Source organism: Notechis scutatus, chromosome Z (assembly GCF_049901735.1).
Source record: "Notechis scutatus isolate UNSWTSFEM ecotype Mainland chromosome Z, rNotScu1.2, whole genome shotgun sequence".
Taxonomy (NCBI): domain Eukaryota; kingdom Metazoa; phylum Chordata; class Lepidosauria; order Squamata; family Elapidae; genus Notechis; species Notechis scutatus.
Genome location: NC_142025.1, coordinates 55212901 through 55230933, shown reverse-complemented (window position 1 = coordinate 55230933; position 18033 = coordinate 55212901). Strand labels below are relative to the sequence as shown.

The following is an 18033-nucleotide window of genomic DNA, read 5'->3' as shown; positions in this document are numbered from 1 at the left end:
ACATTTTTTTACTTCACAATTTTTTAGCCTATAGCTGTGGAGTTTCCTAATGGTCTCCCATTTAAGCAGTAACCAAAGTCTGATCCTGCTTATCTAGATGCTGTAACTTGATACAGTACCTGACAAGAGACCCAAACAGTATCAATTTCCTTCTGTAATCTTCCTATGATTTTCATTGCTTTTTTATGCTGCTTCTGTTAAAATTACAGTATCAGCTATAGTGACAGGCAAAGACAAGAGGATCCTAATGAAAGACAATTGTCTGTGCCGCCGATAAAACTCCATGGAAGAGGAAACTGTTCAACAAAAAATAACCGGGATGATTTAGGGTCCTCGAGAATCACTATATTGTAAAAACACTTCGGATACGCAGGTTAGAAAAATATGGGATTCAAAGTAAATTTACCCAGCAATACCATACCGTACTGAGGGGGACATGAGGGTTATATCTTTCGCGTAGCCTCCCTCTCCCATTCCCCACAGCCAACACCTGCCTTGCTCTCTTCTCCCAAGAACGTTCGCCTTCTCCCGCTTCCTCAGTGTTTGGCTTCTGTTGCTAGGTGAGAGCAGCTATGCTTCCGTATCCTGGCTGAAGAATTCTGGGAATTAAAGTTCACACATCTTTCTCAACACGGTATTGTACAGATTGGCGATGACGTAGGTAGCGTGGGCCGCCTTAGTAGTAGCTAGCGTGGCCGCTTCCTCCGTTCTAAAAGCCGAGAGTTCGAGAACGTTTTGTGCGGAGGTACGTTGCCAGGAGGTTAGAGGGGGGCTCCGACCATCACAGTTCTCATCAGAGGTTTCGCCTATCGGCGTATTTAGAATTAAAGTGTTCGGTAATCCGGCACCCAATATGTGTACTGGGTCAAAAATTTTAATTGGAAACGTGGGTCGGGGGGACGCTTCCGATGTTGCTGGGAATAGAGTTGCAAGGTTTTCTTTGCTTGCAAACTTACTACGCAGCTGGAAATCCAATAGAATTCCAAGTTCATGCCAAAGAAAACAATCTGCAAAACTTCACTCCGTTACGGAGTTGTACTGTAAAAATACAAGAGGATCCGGACAAAAAGCTGTGGCTTTTCTAAAGAAAAAGACTTAATTTCTAATGTTAAGAAAGAGCTTCTCCAGAGTCACGGGTAATCTTGATTTTTACTTTTGTTTTCAACCCCTATTCAGTCGTCTGTTTTAAAACAGGCCCACGAGATAGAAAACAGAGTTCATTCAGGGTTTGGTTGGTTATTTCCATTGCATGTAACCCAGACATACACAGATATTTCAGTTCCTTGAATAATCAAAAACTCCCAACACTGATCTATCAGCAAGATGCATTTATTTTTAAGAATTGTAATCTGCAATAAGTTGTGGATGTGCTAGCAATTGCTTTAGGGTAGTGTTTTCAGTCATTTGGAAATTGGATGATGATTTAAACAAAATGCTCTTTTTCTGAAACTAACTTTTTGAAAAAAACATGGGTGGTGGTGTTGAAATCAACTAAATTTGACTATATTACAACAGTGGGAAGTTTGTGATTAGTACTGAGGAGCAAATAACATGGGTTTTGTTATTTGTTAACTAACATACTTATCTTGTATTTTAATTTATTTTCTCTCTTTTAAAATGTTCCCATTTAGTAGCTTATAACATTACTAAACTGATAAGCTGGAGACTACCTCCAGATAGAAAAGTTTGTTAGTACAACTTGGGGTCTGGCTTATCTCTTTCCTGAACTCTAAACAACTCTTTTTCCTTACAATTATGCCCCTTCTCACTTTAGACCTCATTTTAATGAACATGTGATATTGGGATACAAATATGTAACATGTTTGACTATATGTAACTGATTCCTATGCAAAAGGGAAGTTATTTTTATTCTATCCAATCAACATTTACATTTTCTTGGTTAACCATTGTTGGAAGAAATGTCCATCTGGGTTCAGTTCCAAATGGGATGAAAGACACTGGAAACGGAGATTGCTTGGAAAGATGGTTTAATGGTGGACAGCAGGACCACATGATTTGAGGTCCTGGGCAAAAAGTACATGGGTGAGAGGGAAAAAGATTTATAACCTCTGTTGGGCTTTGAACTTGCTTCCTGTTCCTGTGGCAAGAAATGTGTCCTGATTGGTTGTCAGACTCCCATAGGCCCATGCAGGGGTAACTTGTAGATTATCTTGAGTCCCAAGCTTGCTTGAATTTTGCTGGGTGATGTAATCTTCCCAGGTGCCATGTGGTGAGATGGGTAGAGGCCTAATCCTATCATGTCCTGAGGGCCATATCTTAAACCCATCACCCTGGAGCTGAAGGTCTTTTGTGTTGTGGATAAGATGCCTTTTGTCTTTCTGGGGCTATTAACAAAGGTGGGCTGCTTTCAAAGATCATGTTTCTTCTTTTCTCATCCAGAAAGGTTATTCTGCCTTCTTAATATTTCCTAGAATATTTCATTCTTCTAGGAGAGGGGTGGGTGCTAACTTTCTACACTATAAAAAGGAAAACGTGGGATTGGGGTGTTCTCTCTCCCTTTTACATAGAGAGACCCCACTTTATCAGGGTAGTCTAATAAACTCTTTTAAAATGATCTTCCGACTCAGTTGCTTATTGGGAAGATAAACTGAGGCAGAATCAAGAGCCAGATTTGGCTTTCAGTATACATGTAGCACCTGAATTCTATTAATTTATATCCTGCCTTTGTTATTTTTACACATAACTCAAGATGACAAATATCCAACACATTTTCCTCCTCCAATTTTGCTCACAACTCAGGTGAATTGGGCTGAGAAAATGATTAATCCAAGATCACTCAGCTGCCTTTTATGGCTAAAATGGGATTTGAAGCCATGACCTTTTGTTTTCTGGTGCCTTAACTGCTAGGCCAAATTGGCTCACAATGTAAGGCAGCATTCTTCCCCACTTCCAATTAAAATGGTCTCAATCACTTTTCCAGCAGAGCTCCTTGTGGATGTTGTTTCCTAGAGATTGCTATAGATTGGTTACCCCACCCCACCCCCAAGTACAGGGATGGATATATCCTTAAGTAAAATTAAATAGTAAAAACATCTGCAGTGTTGCAGATAATCTAACAGTCATTACATTGAGGGCTGTCTCTATTCCCTTACTTCTTCATTATAGTTTAACATCAAACACATATATGACTTGGCAGCCTAAGCAGACAGATTTCTGTTCCAAGGAATTTATGAAATAAAATGTAATGGGTAAATAGAGGAGGGATGTAGAGAGTTTATATTTATTTAACCTTACTACAAATGTAATTACAGTAGTGTTGGAAGAATTATCCTTCTGGGTTCAGTTCCAAGTGGGGAAAAAGACACTGGAATCATGGAGGCTGTTTGGAAAGATGGTTTAATGGTGGACAGGACCACATGGCTTGGAGCTCCAAACTGAAAAGGACGATCACATGCTTCAAGATGTTGAATGAAGGAAAAGAAGGAAAAGGGCTGAGATGCTGAGCATGCCATAGTTATATACCCTCTGTTGGGCCCTACCTTAGTGTTTCCTGTTCCTGTGTAAGATATGTATCCCATTGGCTTTCAGACTCCCAGGGGTGGGGGTCTCAGTTAACTTTGTAGGCTTTGACTGGCTTCACCTGAATGCTGATGCAATTTTCCCAGGCCAGATGGTGAGATGGGCAGATACCTTTGGCCTGGGCCTTAATGGCCCACCCATTAACAAAGGTGGGGGTGAGTTTCTACTTCTGAGGTAAGTTTCTGCTTCTGAGTTTCTACTCTTTTTAGGGGAAATATTCTGCCTTTTTAATATTTCCTAAGATATTTCATTTTTCTAGGAGAGGGGTGGGTGCTAACTTCCTACTGTAGAATATGGGAAATACTATTTATAGTATATAGCAGTAGACAACACTGGCTTCCCAAAGTAATTCTAAAAACTGATGATATAATATTTTGCTTTAGGAATAAAAAGCCATGGAAATTCCTCCTATAAGAAGCTTTACATCAAAGTATGTTTCTTTGTGGTGATTGATACATACAATAAACTCTCAGTTTAACATCTAATTAAGGTAAGGAGTGACTGTTAGATCCAAATGTCTGTTAAAGGAAAATGGGACTTTAGTCATATGTAAAATGGTAAAATGGTGGACTTTTTACTAACCTAAGATGACATTCTAATATGTATTTCTAGTGAATCATTTCAACTGTTGCAATATTCAAACTCCAATGTTACTATATCATAGACGTTTGTAATGATAAAATATAAAATATATCAATGGAATTCTTTTTAGTCTTTGCAAACAAACATGCAAAAAATAACAAGTGTATTTTTAATTATAAAACATTGAGATTTTTTAAAATCTTTTTTGAGCCATTTACTCTGTTCTTCCCAAACTGACTAGGGAAATCTGGGATTGCCACAAACATATAAGTGCCCAGTCACTGCTAAGCATGCTTCAGGAAGCATCTGTATTTCTATCCTGAAGCTCTAGATTTCTAATAGCCTTATGAAATTTTGCATAAAAATGGTTACCAAAATAGTTTTGCAGTGGTAATGGGGACAGAAAGGACTCGGACTCTGTTGGGCTAATTCCAGGGTGGATTTGATTTAAATTGAGTTGATTTAAATCATGATTTGAATTATGATTTAAATCACTAGTAAAAAGGGTTGATTTAAATCAACTCGATTTAAATCATACTTTTTAAAGAGCAACTGTCTTCTCTGTCCCGCACTATTGATTCACTGTCAGCTATGGAATTCATTGCTGCCACATAGTTGAAGAAAGTGGGAGGGGGTGATATTAATTGAGTAGCTCTTAGTAGACTAAATATATTATTTTGATAGTTCAAGGTTATAGAGTGTAGCACAGAAAGAATTAAAACTTACTTTGGGATTGGTGCACGTGATCTGGTGATGAAGGAAAAGGGGATGGGTTGTAGCTTGGGACTTTGTGGGGAAGCCGGAAAGATTTAGTTCCGGATTTCCCCTGTACGTGCCAGTTACTTGGGACTTGCTTGGGTAGACAAATAGGCCCCTACCATCAAGTGGGATGATGGATTCTGGAAAATCATTATTGGAGTGGGGCCACTGCCCCCCCTTCCTCCCACTAAGAAACCACCATCCAACCTGGGTCCAGAAACTGAAGCAGCAACCGCCTCAGACCTTCTTCCAGGTACTCCCCAAGTGCCCAAACAATATAGAAACTTGGCTGAGGCATTCAGTGAAGAAGAATATAATGTTTTGCCTCCCCATCGAGCCACAGATTGTGCCATAGAATTAGAACCCGGGGCAAAACTGCCCAAACCAAAGATGTATTCCATGACACCAGCTGAAATGGCTGAATTGAGGAAATACATCAATAGCAATTTGGATAGAGGTTTCATTGAACCTACCAAATCTAAGTTTGCCGCTCCAGTGCTGTTCAAAGAAAAGAAAGATGGTGGGTTGAGATTATGTGTTGATTTTAGGGGCGTGAACACCATGTGTGTCAAAAACATGTATCCTCTCCCCCTTATGAAGGACTTATTAAACCATCTGTCAAAAGGCAAGGTCTTCACCAAGCTAGATCTGAGAGAAGCATAAAAGAGGGAGATGAATGGAAAACAGCCTTTAACTGCCCTTTGAGTAGTTTCCAATTTAGAGTCATGCCATTCGGACTTCAGGGGGCCTCCGCAGCATTTATGCAATTCATCAATGAAGTGTTACATCCGCACCTGTACCGGGAGGTCCTTATATACCTAAATGACATCCTTATATTCAGCGAAACCATCAAGGAACATGTCAAACTGATCAGAAAAGGCCTTAAAAAACTTTTGGCTGCCAGGTTATATGTAAAACGGTCAAAATGTGAATTCCACAAGGAGTCACTGGATTACTTAGGCTACCGAATATCCAACCAGGGAATTGAGATGGACCCTGGAAAAGTGAAGGCCGTGCTGGACTGACAACCCCCAAAACACAAAAGCAACTTCAAAGCTTTTTGACAATTTCTATAGACAATCATTCCTTCTTTTGCCGAGGTTGCCCTCCCTTTGACAGAGTTATTAAAAATGTGCCCTTCACCCACCAAACTGAAGCCCAGTCAACCCCTTGCTTGGACAATGGACTGTCAGAAAGCTTTTGAAACCTTAAAACGCCTCTTTGCAGCTGAGCCCATTCTCCAGCACCCAGACCTGACCAGACTTTTTATAGTCCAAGCTGATGCTAGTGATGTGGTGGTAGCGGCCATTCTGCTACAAAAGGACTCTCAGCCAACTGATGCCTTGTGCTTATGTGTCCAAAAAGCTAACGGACACAGAGCGAAGATGGGCGGTTTGGAAGAAAGAAGCATTTGCAGTATGATGGGCTTTCTTGACTTGGAGGCATTTCCTAGAAGGAGTGAAGGAGCCGTTTGAGGTGTGGACTGATCACAAGAACCTTGAGGCTCTAAAGACACCTCGGAAGCTATCACCTAAACAAGTCCGCTGGGCTTACTTCACTTACTTACTTCACTTACTTCAAGTGGTTCAACTTCAACATGAAATATATTCCTGGAGGGAAAAACATATTGGCGGATGCCCTGTCCAGGAATCCCCAGTTTGACAGTCACTGAGAGGAAATAATGCAGGCTTTGATATCAGAAGCTCAATCAGCAGGCCAAGTAACCATTTGAGGCCAAGCCAACTGCAACCCCAAACGCCTGGAAGACAAACTGACCACAGAGTTGAAAGCAGCCCTATTGACCGATCTCTGGTTTGTGGAGCATCAAACTGAATTAACAATGAATGAGGGACTGGCTTGGAAAGGGACTAAACTTTATGTACCTGCAAACCTAAGACTAATGGTACGAAAGTGTACCCACGACTCGTGGTTGGGGGGACACTTCGGTTTCTTAAAAACCCTACATTTAGTCAGAAGACAGTTCTGGTGGCCAAAAATGAAAACTGATATCAAGAATTATGTGAAAAGCTGCTCAATTTGTGCCATGATGAAACACAGAACTGGGAAACCCCCTGGCCTCCTCCAACAAGTAGCTGAACCAACACAGCCATGGGAAGAAATCGCAATGGACTTTATCGTAGAATTATCTGAGAGTGGAGGGAATACAATCATTTGGACTTTTATTGACTTATTCTCTAAGCAGGCCCACTTTACAGCCTGTAAAGGACTTCCATCTGCAAAAAAACTTGCAAAACAGTTCGTGAAGCATATCTATAGGCTATATGGAGTACCTCGTAGAATAATATCAGACAGAGGGGTACAATTTACCGCTAAGTTCTGGAAGAAGTTTTTAAAGTCTATTGGGTCATCCCAAGGGTTATCTCAGCATTCAGGCCTGCAACGGAGCAGCAGAAAGGGCTAATGCCATGGTGGAACAATACATTAGATGCTATGTAAATTATCAACAGGAAAACTGGGCTGAATTATTACCATTTGCAGAGGTGCTTATTCATATGCAGTTCATAGCAGCACAGGGTTGACTCCATTCCAAATCAACACTGACATGGAATTTGTCCCTATGCCAGAATTACCTAAAAAACCTCCCACATCCATGTCTGTAATAGAATGGATGAACTCATTAAAAAAGGTTGGGAGGATACGAAAAAAGCTTTGACTGAAGCTGCAAAGGATTACAAAAAGCGGGTGGACAAACATAGATCCCTCCAACCACCGTTTAAAGTAGGAGTCAAAGTATATTTGTCAACCAAATATCTTAGATTGAAACTTCCTGGTAAGAAGTTGGTGCCTAAATTCTTAGGTCTATTCCCAATTTTGAAAATAATCTGGTCATGGTCCAATTAAGTCTTCCCCGCTATTGGGAAAAATTCACCCAGTGTTCCATAGTAGTTTATTAAAACCAGCTGTTACATGAATGATAAGACCAATACCAATCGCTTCCCCTAAACCGTTAATCGTACAGGGTGAGACACATTATGAAATCAAGAATCCTCGATTCGATTACACCAAGGACAGTTGCAATATTTGGTCTTATGGAAGGGTTACCCTATATCAGATGCTACTTGGGTAAAAAGTTGGGTTGTACATGCAGATAGATTGGTTAACCGATTCCATGAGGAATCCCCCCACAAACCGAAGGGTCCTCTTGGAGGGGGAGAGGGGGTTAAGGGCAACGTATTAACCCCTGGTTGTGTTTTGTTTTTTATTTTCTTATAGGAGAAGGATATTTCAAGGGGGGAAATTCATCACTGCCACATAGTTGAAGAAAGTGGGAGGGGGTGATGTTAATTGAGTAGCTCTTAGTAGACAAAATATATTATTTTGATAGTTCAGGGTTACAGAGTGTGGCGCAGAAAGAATTGAAACTTACTTTGGGATTGGTGCACGTGATCGGGTGATGAAGGAAAAGGGGATGGGTTGTAGCTTGGGACTTTGTGAGGAAGCCTGGAAGATTTAATTCCAGATTTCCCCCGTATGTGCCAGGTACTGTTCTGATAAAAGTACTTTGAGATGGAGTGTGTCTTGGGGTTACTGACAGGAATGGAATTTCCCTGGAACGCTGACACGACACTTTAGTGGGACGGCTGGTGATGCAGCAGTGACAGAACAAGGTAAGGGACGTGGCTAGCGGCAGGTGAGTGGATGCCCGCTAACAGGCACTGCCATGATGGATCTGAAATGACAGGTGCTCTTTAAATGTAAGGACTCATTCTTGCTGGTAGTTAGAATCTTTAATATTATTATTTGCAAAAAAAATGAAGGTTTCCTATTTAGCTTGCAGAGCTTGGATTCATTGAATGAGTTGTATATAAATTTTGCAGAATATACAGCCTCATGCTACATAACTGCTCCCCATTTCATGCTGAATAACCTAAATTATTAATTAATTAAATAGAAAACTATCTTTAGTTAGATTTTTACTCCAAAAGCATTTTATTAAAATAAATTTGATTAAAAAAATCTGATTTAAATTTTAAAAATCTGATTTATTTATTTATTTGAAAAAAACATGGATTTTTATCCACCCTGGCTAATTTTGATGTAATTAGAAGCGTGATAGACCCTTATTTCAGAAAGAGGCCAATTTTGTAATTTATTTTTTGAAGCTCAGTAGGTTCCCCCCCTCCCCAAATTAATACATTTCAGTTGGCTTTATCCTTGCAGCAACACATCCATCGATCATGGATGTGAATACAATTGCTTTCTCATGGCGTTCAAATACTTTTTAACTGCAGTATCAAATAATGTTGCCCAATTAATTCCACACCTTGTGCTTTTTCTTTGAAAGATTCATTTTTTCTTTTTCTTTTAACAGGGGCACTCCAACTAATAAGAATGGGCGTTCATGGCCTAACAAGCTATGTAGGGGAACATAGCGAATTCTTTGTTGATCTGCAGCTGAGAAACATAGATGTAATAATTGATGGAAATAATTTGTATCATCACCTTTATTTTGATTCAAATCTGGATATCCGGCATGGTGGGGATTATGATTCTTTTGCAGATATAACACGTCAGTTTTTTCAGTCATTGGCTGTGTGCCACATACAGCCATATGTTGTGCTGGATGGAGGTAATGATGCATCTAATAAAAAATGTGCAACCTTAAAGGAACGAGCTAAGGAAAAGATCCAGGCAGCCCATTCTCTTTCTCGTGGTGGTGGTGGAAGTTTATTGCCTTTGCTTGTCAGAGAGGTCTTCAAGCAGATTCTAACTGAACTACAAGTGCCTTTTGTACAGTCATTTTCAGAGGCAGACAGGGATATTGTATCTTTAGCCAATCACTTGAGTTGCCCTGTGTTAACTTTAGATAGTGATTTTTGCATTTTTGACCTCCAATCAGGCTATTGTCCTCTAAATTATTTTCAGTGGAGAAATCTTTGCAAATGTAAAGACTCACAAGAATGCTACATCCCAGCACGGTGTTTCTCATTAGAAAGATTTTGTAGACATTTTAATATGAACAAAACTCTGCTGCCTCTTTTTGCAGTAATGAGTGGCAATGACTACATAAATCTGCCAGCTATGGAAGTGTTTTTTAGTAAAATACACCTTCCTACAGAGAAATCCCGGCGGAAGAGTAGAAAACATGACCGCATTCAGGGACTGCTGAACTGGTTATCTCGTTTTGCTGATCTTTCTGAGGCAATGGAAAATGTGTTGAAGTATTTTAAAAAGCATGAAAAAGAAGACATACGACAGCTTCTCTCTTCTTTCATGGGAGAATATGAACCATCTAATGTCAATCTCAAAGATTTTTTCCAGAGTGGTATGTATGAATCTGAGGAAATGAAGAAATTAAAATTACCACAGTGGATTGAAACACACTTAATTAAAGGACAACTAGCACCATTTGTTAGTGATGCTCTTATATTAAGAAGTACCATCCTTCCTGTTCAGGTAGAGAATATGCAGCGAGATAGTGCTCATTCCATAACTTTGCCAATTAGACAGGTTATCTATTGGTTACTGTTGAACACTGCACCAAGTTCCCTTAGTCCCCCTTTGAACAAACAGCCAACTTCATTTCCTCCTGTCTTCTATGAATTTGATAGACTCCAAAAATCACTCAAGAAATCATCTGTTCATGTAGCAGAATTGGCACAGAAATTTCCGGACAGTTGGTATGCTTTGTCTACATTAAATGAGGTAAATACTCAAAATGATGTGCTTAAACATTTCCAGTACAGAAAACATATGAAACATACTGGGCAGATTGATAAATCATTTTTTAAAGTTAGATTTTACCTCTAAAACTGAAGATACATATTGAAAAGCATGAATAATCCTGTTGACTCTTAATTATATTGATGCTTAATGCCTTGAGAGATAGCAAGCAGTTCTCTGTGGATTCTGATTCTTTTTTCAAATCAAATCAAATGTTTATTGTCAATGCACAACATGTGTACAATGAAATTGAAATTTCCTATCTATGGCTTGCAAAATAATATACATTTATACTTTTCATACAAATTACACAACTTTTCAGAATCTCTTCCAAATAAAAGAAGCTAGGAAAAAATATTTTCCATGGTTGTAGAACATTTCTTCGTGTAAAATTTGGAATGTTCTCACAAAAATTTTCATCACTGACTTCTAAAAAGAGACATATACTGTAATTAATGGATATATTAAATAAATGATAAAATCAAGAATGTTTCAGTAACCTGTGAGAAAGACTAAAACTTTGTTTTCTTGGTGTCTCTAAATAGTATTCTTATAAATCCTTGACTGCAAAGGAATTCCTATCACAAAATTTATAGAGATATCTATGATAGTATTTTGTAAGAAAAAAGGGGGAAATCTTGTGGGACATCAAAGAGTAAAGTTGTATTAAAGTAGGTTTCAGTACATTTAATCAGAAGTACAGAGTGCAATTTGAGAGAACTCTTTATGGTTCAGGAGATAGGGTATACAAATTGTTTGGGGGCGGGCTACAGAGAAGAAAAATTTCAATAAAAATATTCAACAGTATTCACACTAGGTTATTTTTTACATTTTTGTGGTACCAAAACTTCTATGGAGTCCGGCATTCCATAAATGCAATGAATCTATTCTGTGACTTTTATTGTCCTGAGAAATAAGTATATTTACATTTTTAAAGGAAATTATGGAAATATCGAAAATAATATTGAATAAAATATTGAAAATAATTTGTGATTGATATCTACACTGCAAAATTTATATAGAAGACCCCTTTAACTATTGCTGTAGGATAACTGAACAATGCAGCAGAATTCCTTATGGAATATGTATGACATAAAAGACAGCAATATTTGGGGTGGGGAAAGAGATTGAAGGTTTTTTCTAAGGCAGAATGTTTATTATTAATAATTCAACTCCCCAAAACAGGCCAAGTGGAAGAATTAATCACATGCAAGTATTAATATTTCTGTAAAGAACCTCACTGAACATGTAGATCCATCAAATAAAATTATAAATAAGTTTAAAATTAAAAATTACTTGGGAAACAGTATTTTTCTTGAAGGTGTTAACCATTTATTTGTAGGCACCCATCGCAGAGCGTCTTCTATTTTTGTTTGAGGCGTTTGGAGTATCAGCCTGTATCCTTGAACCAGTTCCTTGTTTGCTGCAGCTCCCTATGGCTGTAACCTGTTACTGGACCCAGTTTTCAGAACCCAAACTGACACTACAGCACATCAAGGCTTTACTACTTGGAGTAACATTTGGGGAATTAGATAAGATGTTGCACATTCCAGGTAGGTTTTTCCCAGCTATTTCAGCCAAAGGCAATAGTTCATTTGGTTCAATTTTGTTGGTATCAGATATATTTTAAGTAAAATTATGAAATGCATGCCAAGAGGTTTTGTATTATAAAAGTAACTTCATATTAAAGTACTTCATAAGAAATTGGGAAAAACATTCAGTTGGGAATAAACATCCAGTCCAACTTTTCCTTATTGGTTACTGTTACAGAAATCATAAATTATTCTTCCAATTAATATTTTACTTTACTACTTATGTTTTTGTTTTTAATTATGCTCAGTTTACACCCCAGAGCATAAAGGAGATTTCTTCTGGTCCAGATTAAGCAATCCCATTTCAGGATATCCAATATTGTGGGCTAATCATGTGAGACATCCGTAACAATGTGATAGTGGGGAAGAATTGCAGGCTAGAAGCCAGCCTGACTAAAAGAAATGTTTTTACTTTCCAAATAAAAATATGGAAATCATTGTAGAAATTTAATTTATCTAATATTTAAAGCTGATGTAAGAACACTGAAGAATTTGATAATTGTATCATGCATCTCATTAGAATTATTAATTCTAAAGTATACCCCAACTTTGTAGGATGTGGACAACAGAATATTGACTTGCAAATAGTCGGTAAATTTGTATGCTGGTTTCCCTAAAATATAGCATGGTGCTTGTAAAAACAAAACTTGGGTTGCAATTGTAGCATAATGGCTGAAGTGCCAAAATTAACCAGTGTTATAACATTAAGAAAGAAAGGAGATGATATATCCCATAAATGAAAGTCTGAACTGAAATTGAGTTGATTACCACATGTGTATTTATTTAGTTTTTGTGTCACGGCTCTTAGTCCATGTGTACATTAATATATGTGTGTATGTTGCCTACTTAATCAAAGTAGTAATAGATAAGAGAAAAAGTCATCAATGCTGTAAGAGGAAAAGAAAAATACAATTATTTAAATTAAAGCACCTACAGTTTGGGTATAGTAAAAGTATAGTATAGCAAATGGATTCTTTTCATAGCCTCCCTGGCAAAAAAATGTTTTTGCCAAAAAAATGTTAAGTGATTTTAAGATGGTAATTATAGGGTGTTATATAAGCTGTTCATGAAAAAAAAAAAAGGATTAGCTAAGTAACTATTTTTCAGTAAAACCCATCAGCTGTAAAAATACTTTTCCAAGCTTCCTTTATTTTTGTAACACTATTCCATTATAAGGAGAGGTACCCAAATTTAAGATACTAAATAAGAAAGGGCCATGATTTTTATGTTCTAAAAATTTAGAAATTTTGGTATCCATTCTTACTTAGTGTACATTCAATGAAAATAAAATCATTCAGTGTTCAGGAAATATTTTTTCTTTCAAATCTAGATCCTGAAAGATCACATGCTGAGGTCAATAAAATTGTACGTGAACAGTTCTTGAAATGGAAAGAAAATAAATCCCCAAAAGATTATTTGGAAATCGATGTTGCACACACTTTCTGCCAGTGGCAGTGCTGCCTGCAAGCAGGGTTGCATCTCAACCAGCTGCTTTGTAGACCTCTCCCTGAGCCAGATCTTACACGGTAGGTTTCCCCAAAACATCACATTTGTATATACTTGCTCCAAAGGGTGCTCCTCTAATTTCAATACAATATTAGAATGTGCATATAAAAATGTTATTCAGAGGTTCAACACTTTTTCGAAAAGTATAGTTCTAATTTATCAAATTAATTGCACATTTGTGGCATTATACTGTTTCTGTACTTTTCAGGCAGGTTGGAGGTGTTGGATTAATAACAGCAGTAGCAATACTTTCTATGATCACAAAGCCAAAAATGCTATTATATAAAGCTAAATATTTTCAGTAGCAAATTTGAGGAAAAGAGTAGAAATAATTGAATTAAAAATACAGTATATAACTACTATGGAGTCCTTGATGCTCTTTGAACTTGGTTGTTTGTTTGCTTGCAGATATTTCATTACTTGACTAACATCATCAGTTTCCCTGATGTCAGATAATGAAATGTTTGCAAGTGAAAAAGCAACTAAGCTTAGAGAATGCCAAGAACTCCACAGTTCAACTCTGAGCTATAGATATTTGCTTCTATTTGCTAGAACCACTACTTGCCAACAGTATCACTTTCCAATTTGTATATATTACTAGTAGCATTTGTTTTGTTTTGCAATAATTTTTTTTGTTACAACAAAAATCGATATGTGAACAGTGTGGTTCTGTAGTGTCTTACATTTTAATAAAAATATGACAATATTCCTCTTACTTAATATAGTTGACAATTTTTCAGATTTGATATTAATACATATAGTTATTAAATTATCAATCTTAATTGAATAAATATTACAGTATGTTATTTTTATGGCAGTCTATATCCTTAACCTCACTCCTTTTACTACCAATTATATATCAATAATCATATTTGCAGGGTTTACCTAATTATATAATTCTAATAGCATTCACAAATTTATATTAAATTATAAATTTCTATTATCTATCCTCTTATTAATTTCTGAGTATGCCACTTATATTTCAAAAAGAAAAATTCCCCTTTCTAGTCACATTTTAATACAAATACAGTGGCAGTGCTGCCTGCAAGCAGGATTGCATCTCAACCAGCTGCTTTATAGACCTGTCCCTGAGCCAAATCTTACATAGTAGGTTTCATCATTCTTACATTTAACAATTTATACAATTCTAATACCATTATATTTTTATTAAATTTTGCCTTTCATTGTCTTATATAATACTTGACAATGTTTTTCTTTTTTTCTCCTGCTTTCTTCTTGTTGTTTGTATCTCAATTTCCAGCTCTGCATCCATGTTTTTTACTTTATTCAAAATGTTCTCAAATCCTCTTGCCAGTGTATCTTTTATTCTTCCCAGCTAATTGTCCAACTGTCCTTTATCCAAATCAAAGCCACTTTTCAAACTAGAAAAAACAATGTCCAATATCCAAGGATCTTTATGTCCCAAAATTAATCAATCTAATCTTTTAAATGGTCCAAGGGTGAAATCTTTATACTTCCCTCTACCAATTGAGTCTTATATTGTAGCTTTCAGGGGTCTTTCAATAATAAAATTCTCACTTTTAATTATCATAACACCACACTTTGTTGTTTTTTCTTTTGACAGTAGGTGGCGCTCTTAAATAAGTTTTCACTTTATTCCAAACTTTAAGTCCGGTTTTCTATATTTTAAGATAATAACTTTTTACTCCAATAGCTAGAACACAGCCACTTAATATATTTATGAGTCCATTTTTCTGAATATTCTTCTCAGGGTTATATTTTAAATTAAAAAGGATAGTTCTCACCCAGTTGCACACTGTTATTAACTCCGCCCCTGCACTCATCTTAAGGTGAAGCTGCCTCCGGCTGTGTGGTGGCCATTTTGGCCGCCTCTTCGAGTCATGGCTTAGAGAGTAATAGCCTGGGGGCTCAACAGGGAAGTTGTGTTCTCCCCTGGAACCTCACAAGGCACCTCTCCCTTTGCTTCACCACCCCTCCAGGTTAGTTTTGGCTCCCTCCAGAGCCCACAAACACAGAAAGCCAGCATAGGGATGGAAACTCCATTCCCTTGCTGGTGTTGCCACAACATCACTTCCGGTCTCCCCGTACTAGTAGCATTTGTTAAGCATATCAGTTCAGCCTTTTCTTTTTTCAAAGATGATTCATGTTTTGCTTTTGGGAAATCTATGACAATGAAAGTATTTTTAAACAATCTATTTTCTTTCTAATCTTATATAATGCTATTGTGAGCATCTGTTCCAAGATTCAAAATACATGCATACAAGCATGCTTCCATATCTTATTAACAGATTTGCATTAAAAATTTCAGAATATCAAGAGTAAATGTGAAGCATTTGCTTCAGTTCAAACAATTGGCCCACAACCCATTCTAGTGCCATGGTTTAGCTTTTCAATTCCAGACAGGTGTTTATTTAATTCTTACCTAGATGTAATGGAATTTTCCCACAGAAATTTTAAAAAATATGGGAGACAAGTCTCATATCTTTAGTTCTTTTTTTGAAACCTGACCTCGCCCAATGGTTGATGCTACTGAATAGGGATGTTCAATACTCACTGATTTGGGATACATTTCTAAAATTCTGTTTTCACTTTGTCATTATGGGGTACTGAGTGTAGATTAATGAGAAAAAAATGAATTTCAACAACTGTAGAATCAGGCTGCGTCGTAACAAAATTGACGAAAGTGAATGAGCTACTGAATACTTTCTAAATGCACTCTAGTATTTTCCCAAACAAGGTTTTAATTATAGTGTTTATATAAAACCCAGTTAGGGCACAGCAAGATCTTGGAAAGCAAAAACTGTCAAACTTGGCCAATTCTAGAATGGAACACCAATAAGAAATTCCAGAACTGGAAGATAGATTTGGAAAGTGTAGAACCGGTCAATGTCATCCTCTTCAGAACCAGTGGTTGGGGCATAGACTTGGACTACTGTGATGTTGAATGATTTGCCTTGGATTCAAACTGAGATCATTCTGTCATTTGGGGGATTGTATCCCAGTATTGCTTTTCCCATTTTTTTATTGACTATGAAGGCTACTCCATTTCTTCTGAGGGATTCTTGCCCACAGTAGTATACCTGATAGTCATCTGAATTAAATTCACCCATTCCTGTCCATTTTAGTTCGCTGATTCCTAAGATGTCAATGTTCAGTCTTATCATCTCATTTGACCACGTCCAGCTTGCTTTGATTCATGGATCTTACATTCCAGGTTCTTATGAAGTATAGATCTTTACAGCATCGGACTTTCCTTTCACCACCAGATACATCCACAGCTTTGGCACAGCTTTCAGCTTTGGCCCAGTCTCTTCATTCTTTCTGTAGCTACTAGTATTAGTCCTCTGTTCTTCCCCAGTAGCATATTTGATACCTTCCCACCTAAGGGGCTCATCTTCCAGCGTCATACCTTTTTGCCTTTTGGTACTGTCCATAGGGTTTTCATGGTAAAGATACTGGAATGGGTTGCCATTTCCTTCTCCAGTGGATCATGTTTTGTCAGAGCTCTCTGCAATGACCTGTCTGTCTTGGATGGTCCTGCACAGCATAGCTCATAGCTTCATTGAGCTACGCAAGCCCCTTTGCCATGACAAGGCAGTAATCCATGAAGGAGAGTATCACCATTAGTTCAGTTTAATGCAAGGGAATTTATTTCTAAGACAAATCTGAAAAGACATTTGTATAAAGGGCTTTGGATTGTGCACTCTTAATGATTTTCCTTGTTTGATTGATTTGGTGTGGTTTTTAACACATAGCTCCCAAGTTCTGCTATACAAAACCACTTTTCTTTTTCATCTTTGACAGGCTTTATAATGGGACCCTTGTCCATAGGTTGTATCATCAGCTTAAATCCAGTTCCACACCAGAGAACCTCCTCAGTACATCCCCAAAGATCTACAAGCTTTATTGCAGCATGGTACAGATAGTCAAAGATTCAACACCACCAGGTTTCTTTCAGAAGTCAAAATCCCAAAGGAAAAAGAATAAGAAAATTATTAGTAAATTGCCAGATATACGAGAAAGCACTATGATGGACACTCTACCTTTCTGTAGTACTAACAGGTTTGCAACACTGGCAATAGAGAACTGAGAGCTCAGTATTCCAAGCTGGTTATTGATATTTATCTGTCTTTGGGTTTGAGAAGTTATTTCTCAAAAGAATTAAAGAAGTAATGCTATTATAATGAATTTATTCCTTTGGTAATTGAGGAACATGAAAAATTGCTGAATTGTTTCTAATAAATTTTCAGAAGATATTTTTAAAAAACTAATCTTACTTTGGAAAAAATTTCTGAAAGATGTTTCAAAGCCTACCTATTGTGCCATCTTTTTCATTGTTTTTTTGTAAATGTTTAAGGAAATTACTTAAAATAATACTGTAGATATT

General features: G+C 37.2%; 2 protein-coding genes across 8 annotated transcripts in view; one reads left to right on the top strand and one right to left on the bottom strand.

Annotated features, from left to right (window-relative positions):
* The window catches only part of NEK11 (NIMA related kinase 11), a 222668-nt gene extending 222083 nt beyond the window's left edge, over positions 1-585 (bottom strand). For 3 of the 4 annotated variants that reach the window (XM_087946118.1, XM_087946119.1, XM_087946121.1), the window contains exon 1: positions 495-585. The gene's annotated coding sequence lies outside the window, so the exon portion shown is untranslated. Of the gene's footprint in view, positions 1-421 lie in introns of all 4 variants that reach the window. The other variant, XM_087946120.1, reaches the window with a different exon arrangement.
* Positions 586-606: 21 nt separating this feature from the next.
* ASTE1 (asteroid structure-specific endonuclease 1) lies at positions 607-17824 on the top strand. 4 transcript variants are annotated; one of them, XM_026681707.2, is made up of 5 exons: positions 607-745; positions 9215-10548; positions 11909-12119; positions 13489-13684; positions 17451-17824. In XM_026681707.2, exons 2-5 carry the CDS (start codon positions 9235-9237, stop codon positions 17734-17736), a joined length of 2007 nt encoding a protein of 668 aa, XP_026537492.1. In that variant the 5' UTR covers positions 607-745; positions 9215-9234; the 3' UTR covers positions 17737-17824. The 4 variants fall into 4 exon arrangements, with proteins under 4 accessions (XP_026537492.1, XP_087802234.1, XP_087802233.1 ...); XM_087946108.1 differs by having other exon boundaries at positions 642-1136; positions 11909-12100; positions 13491-13684; XM_087946107.1 differs by having other exon boundaries at positions 642-1136.
* Positions 17825-18033: the final 209 nt, after the last annotated feature.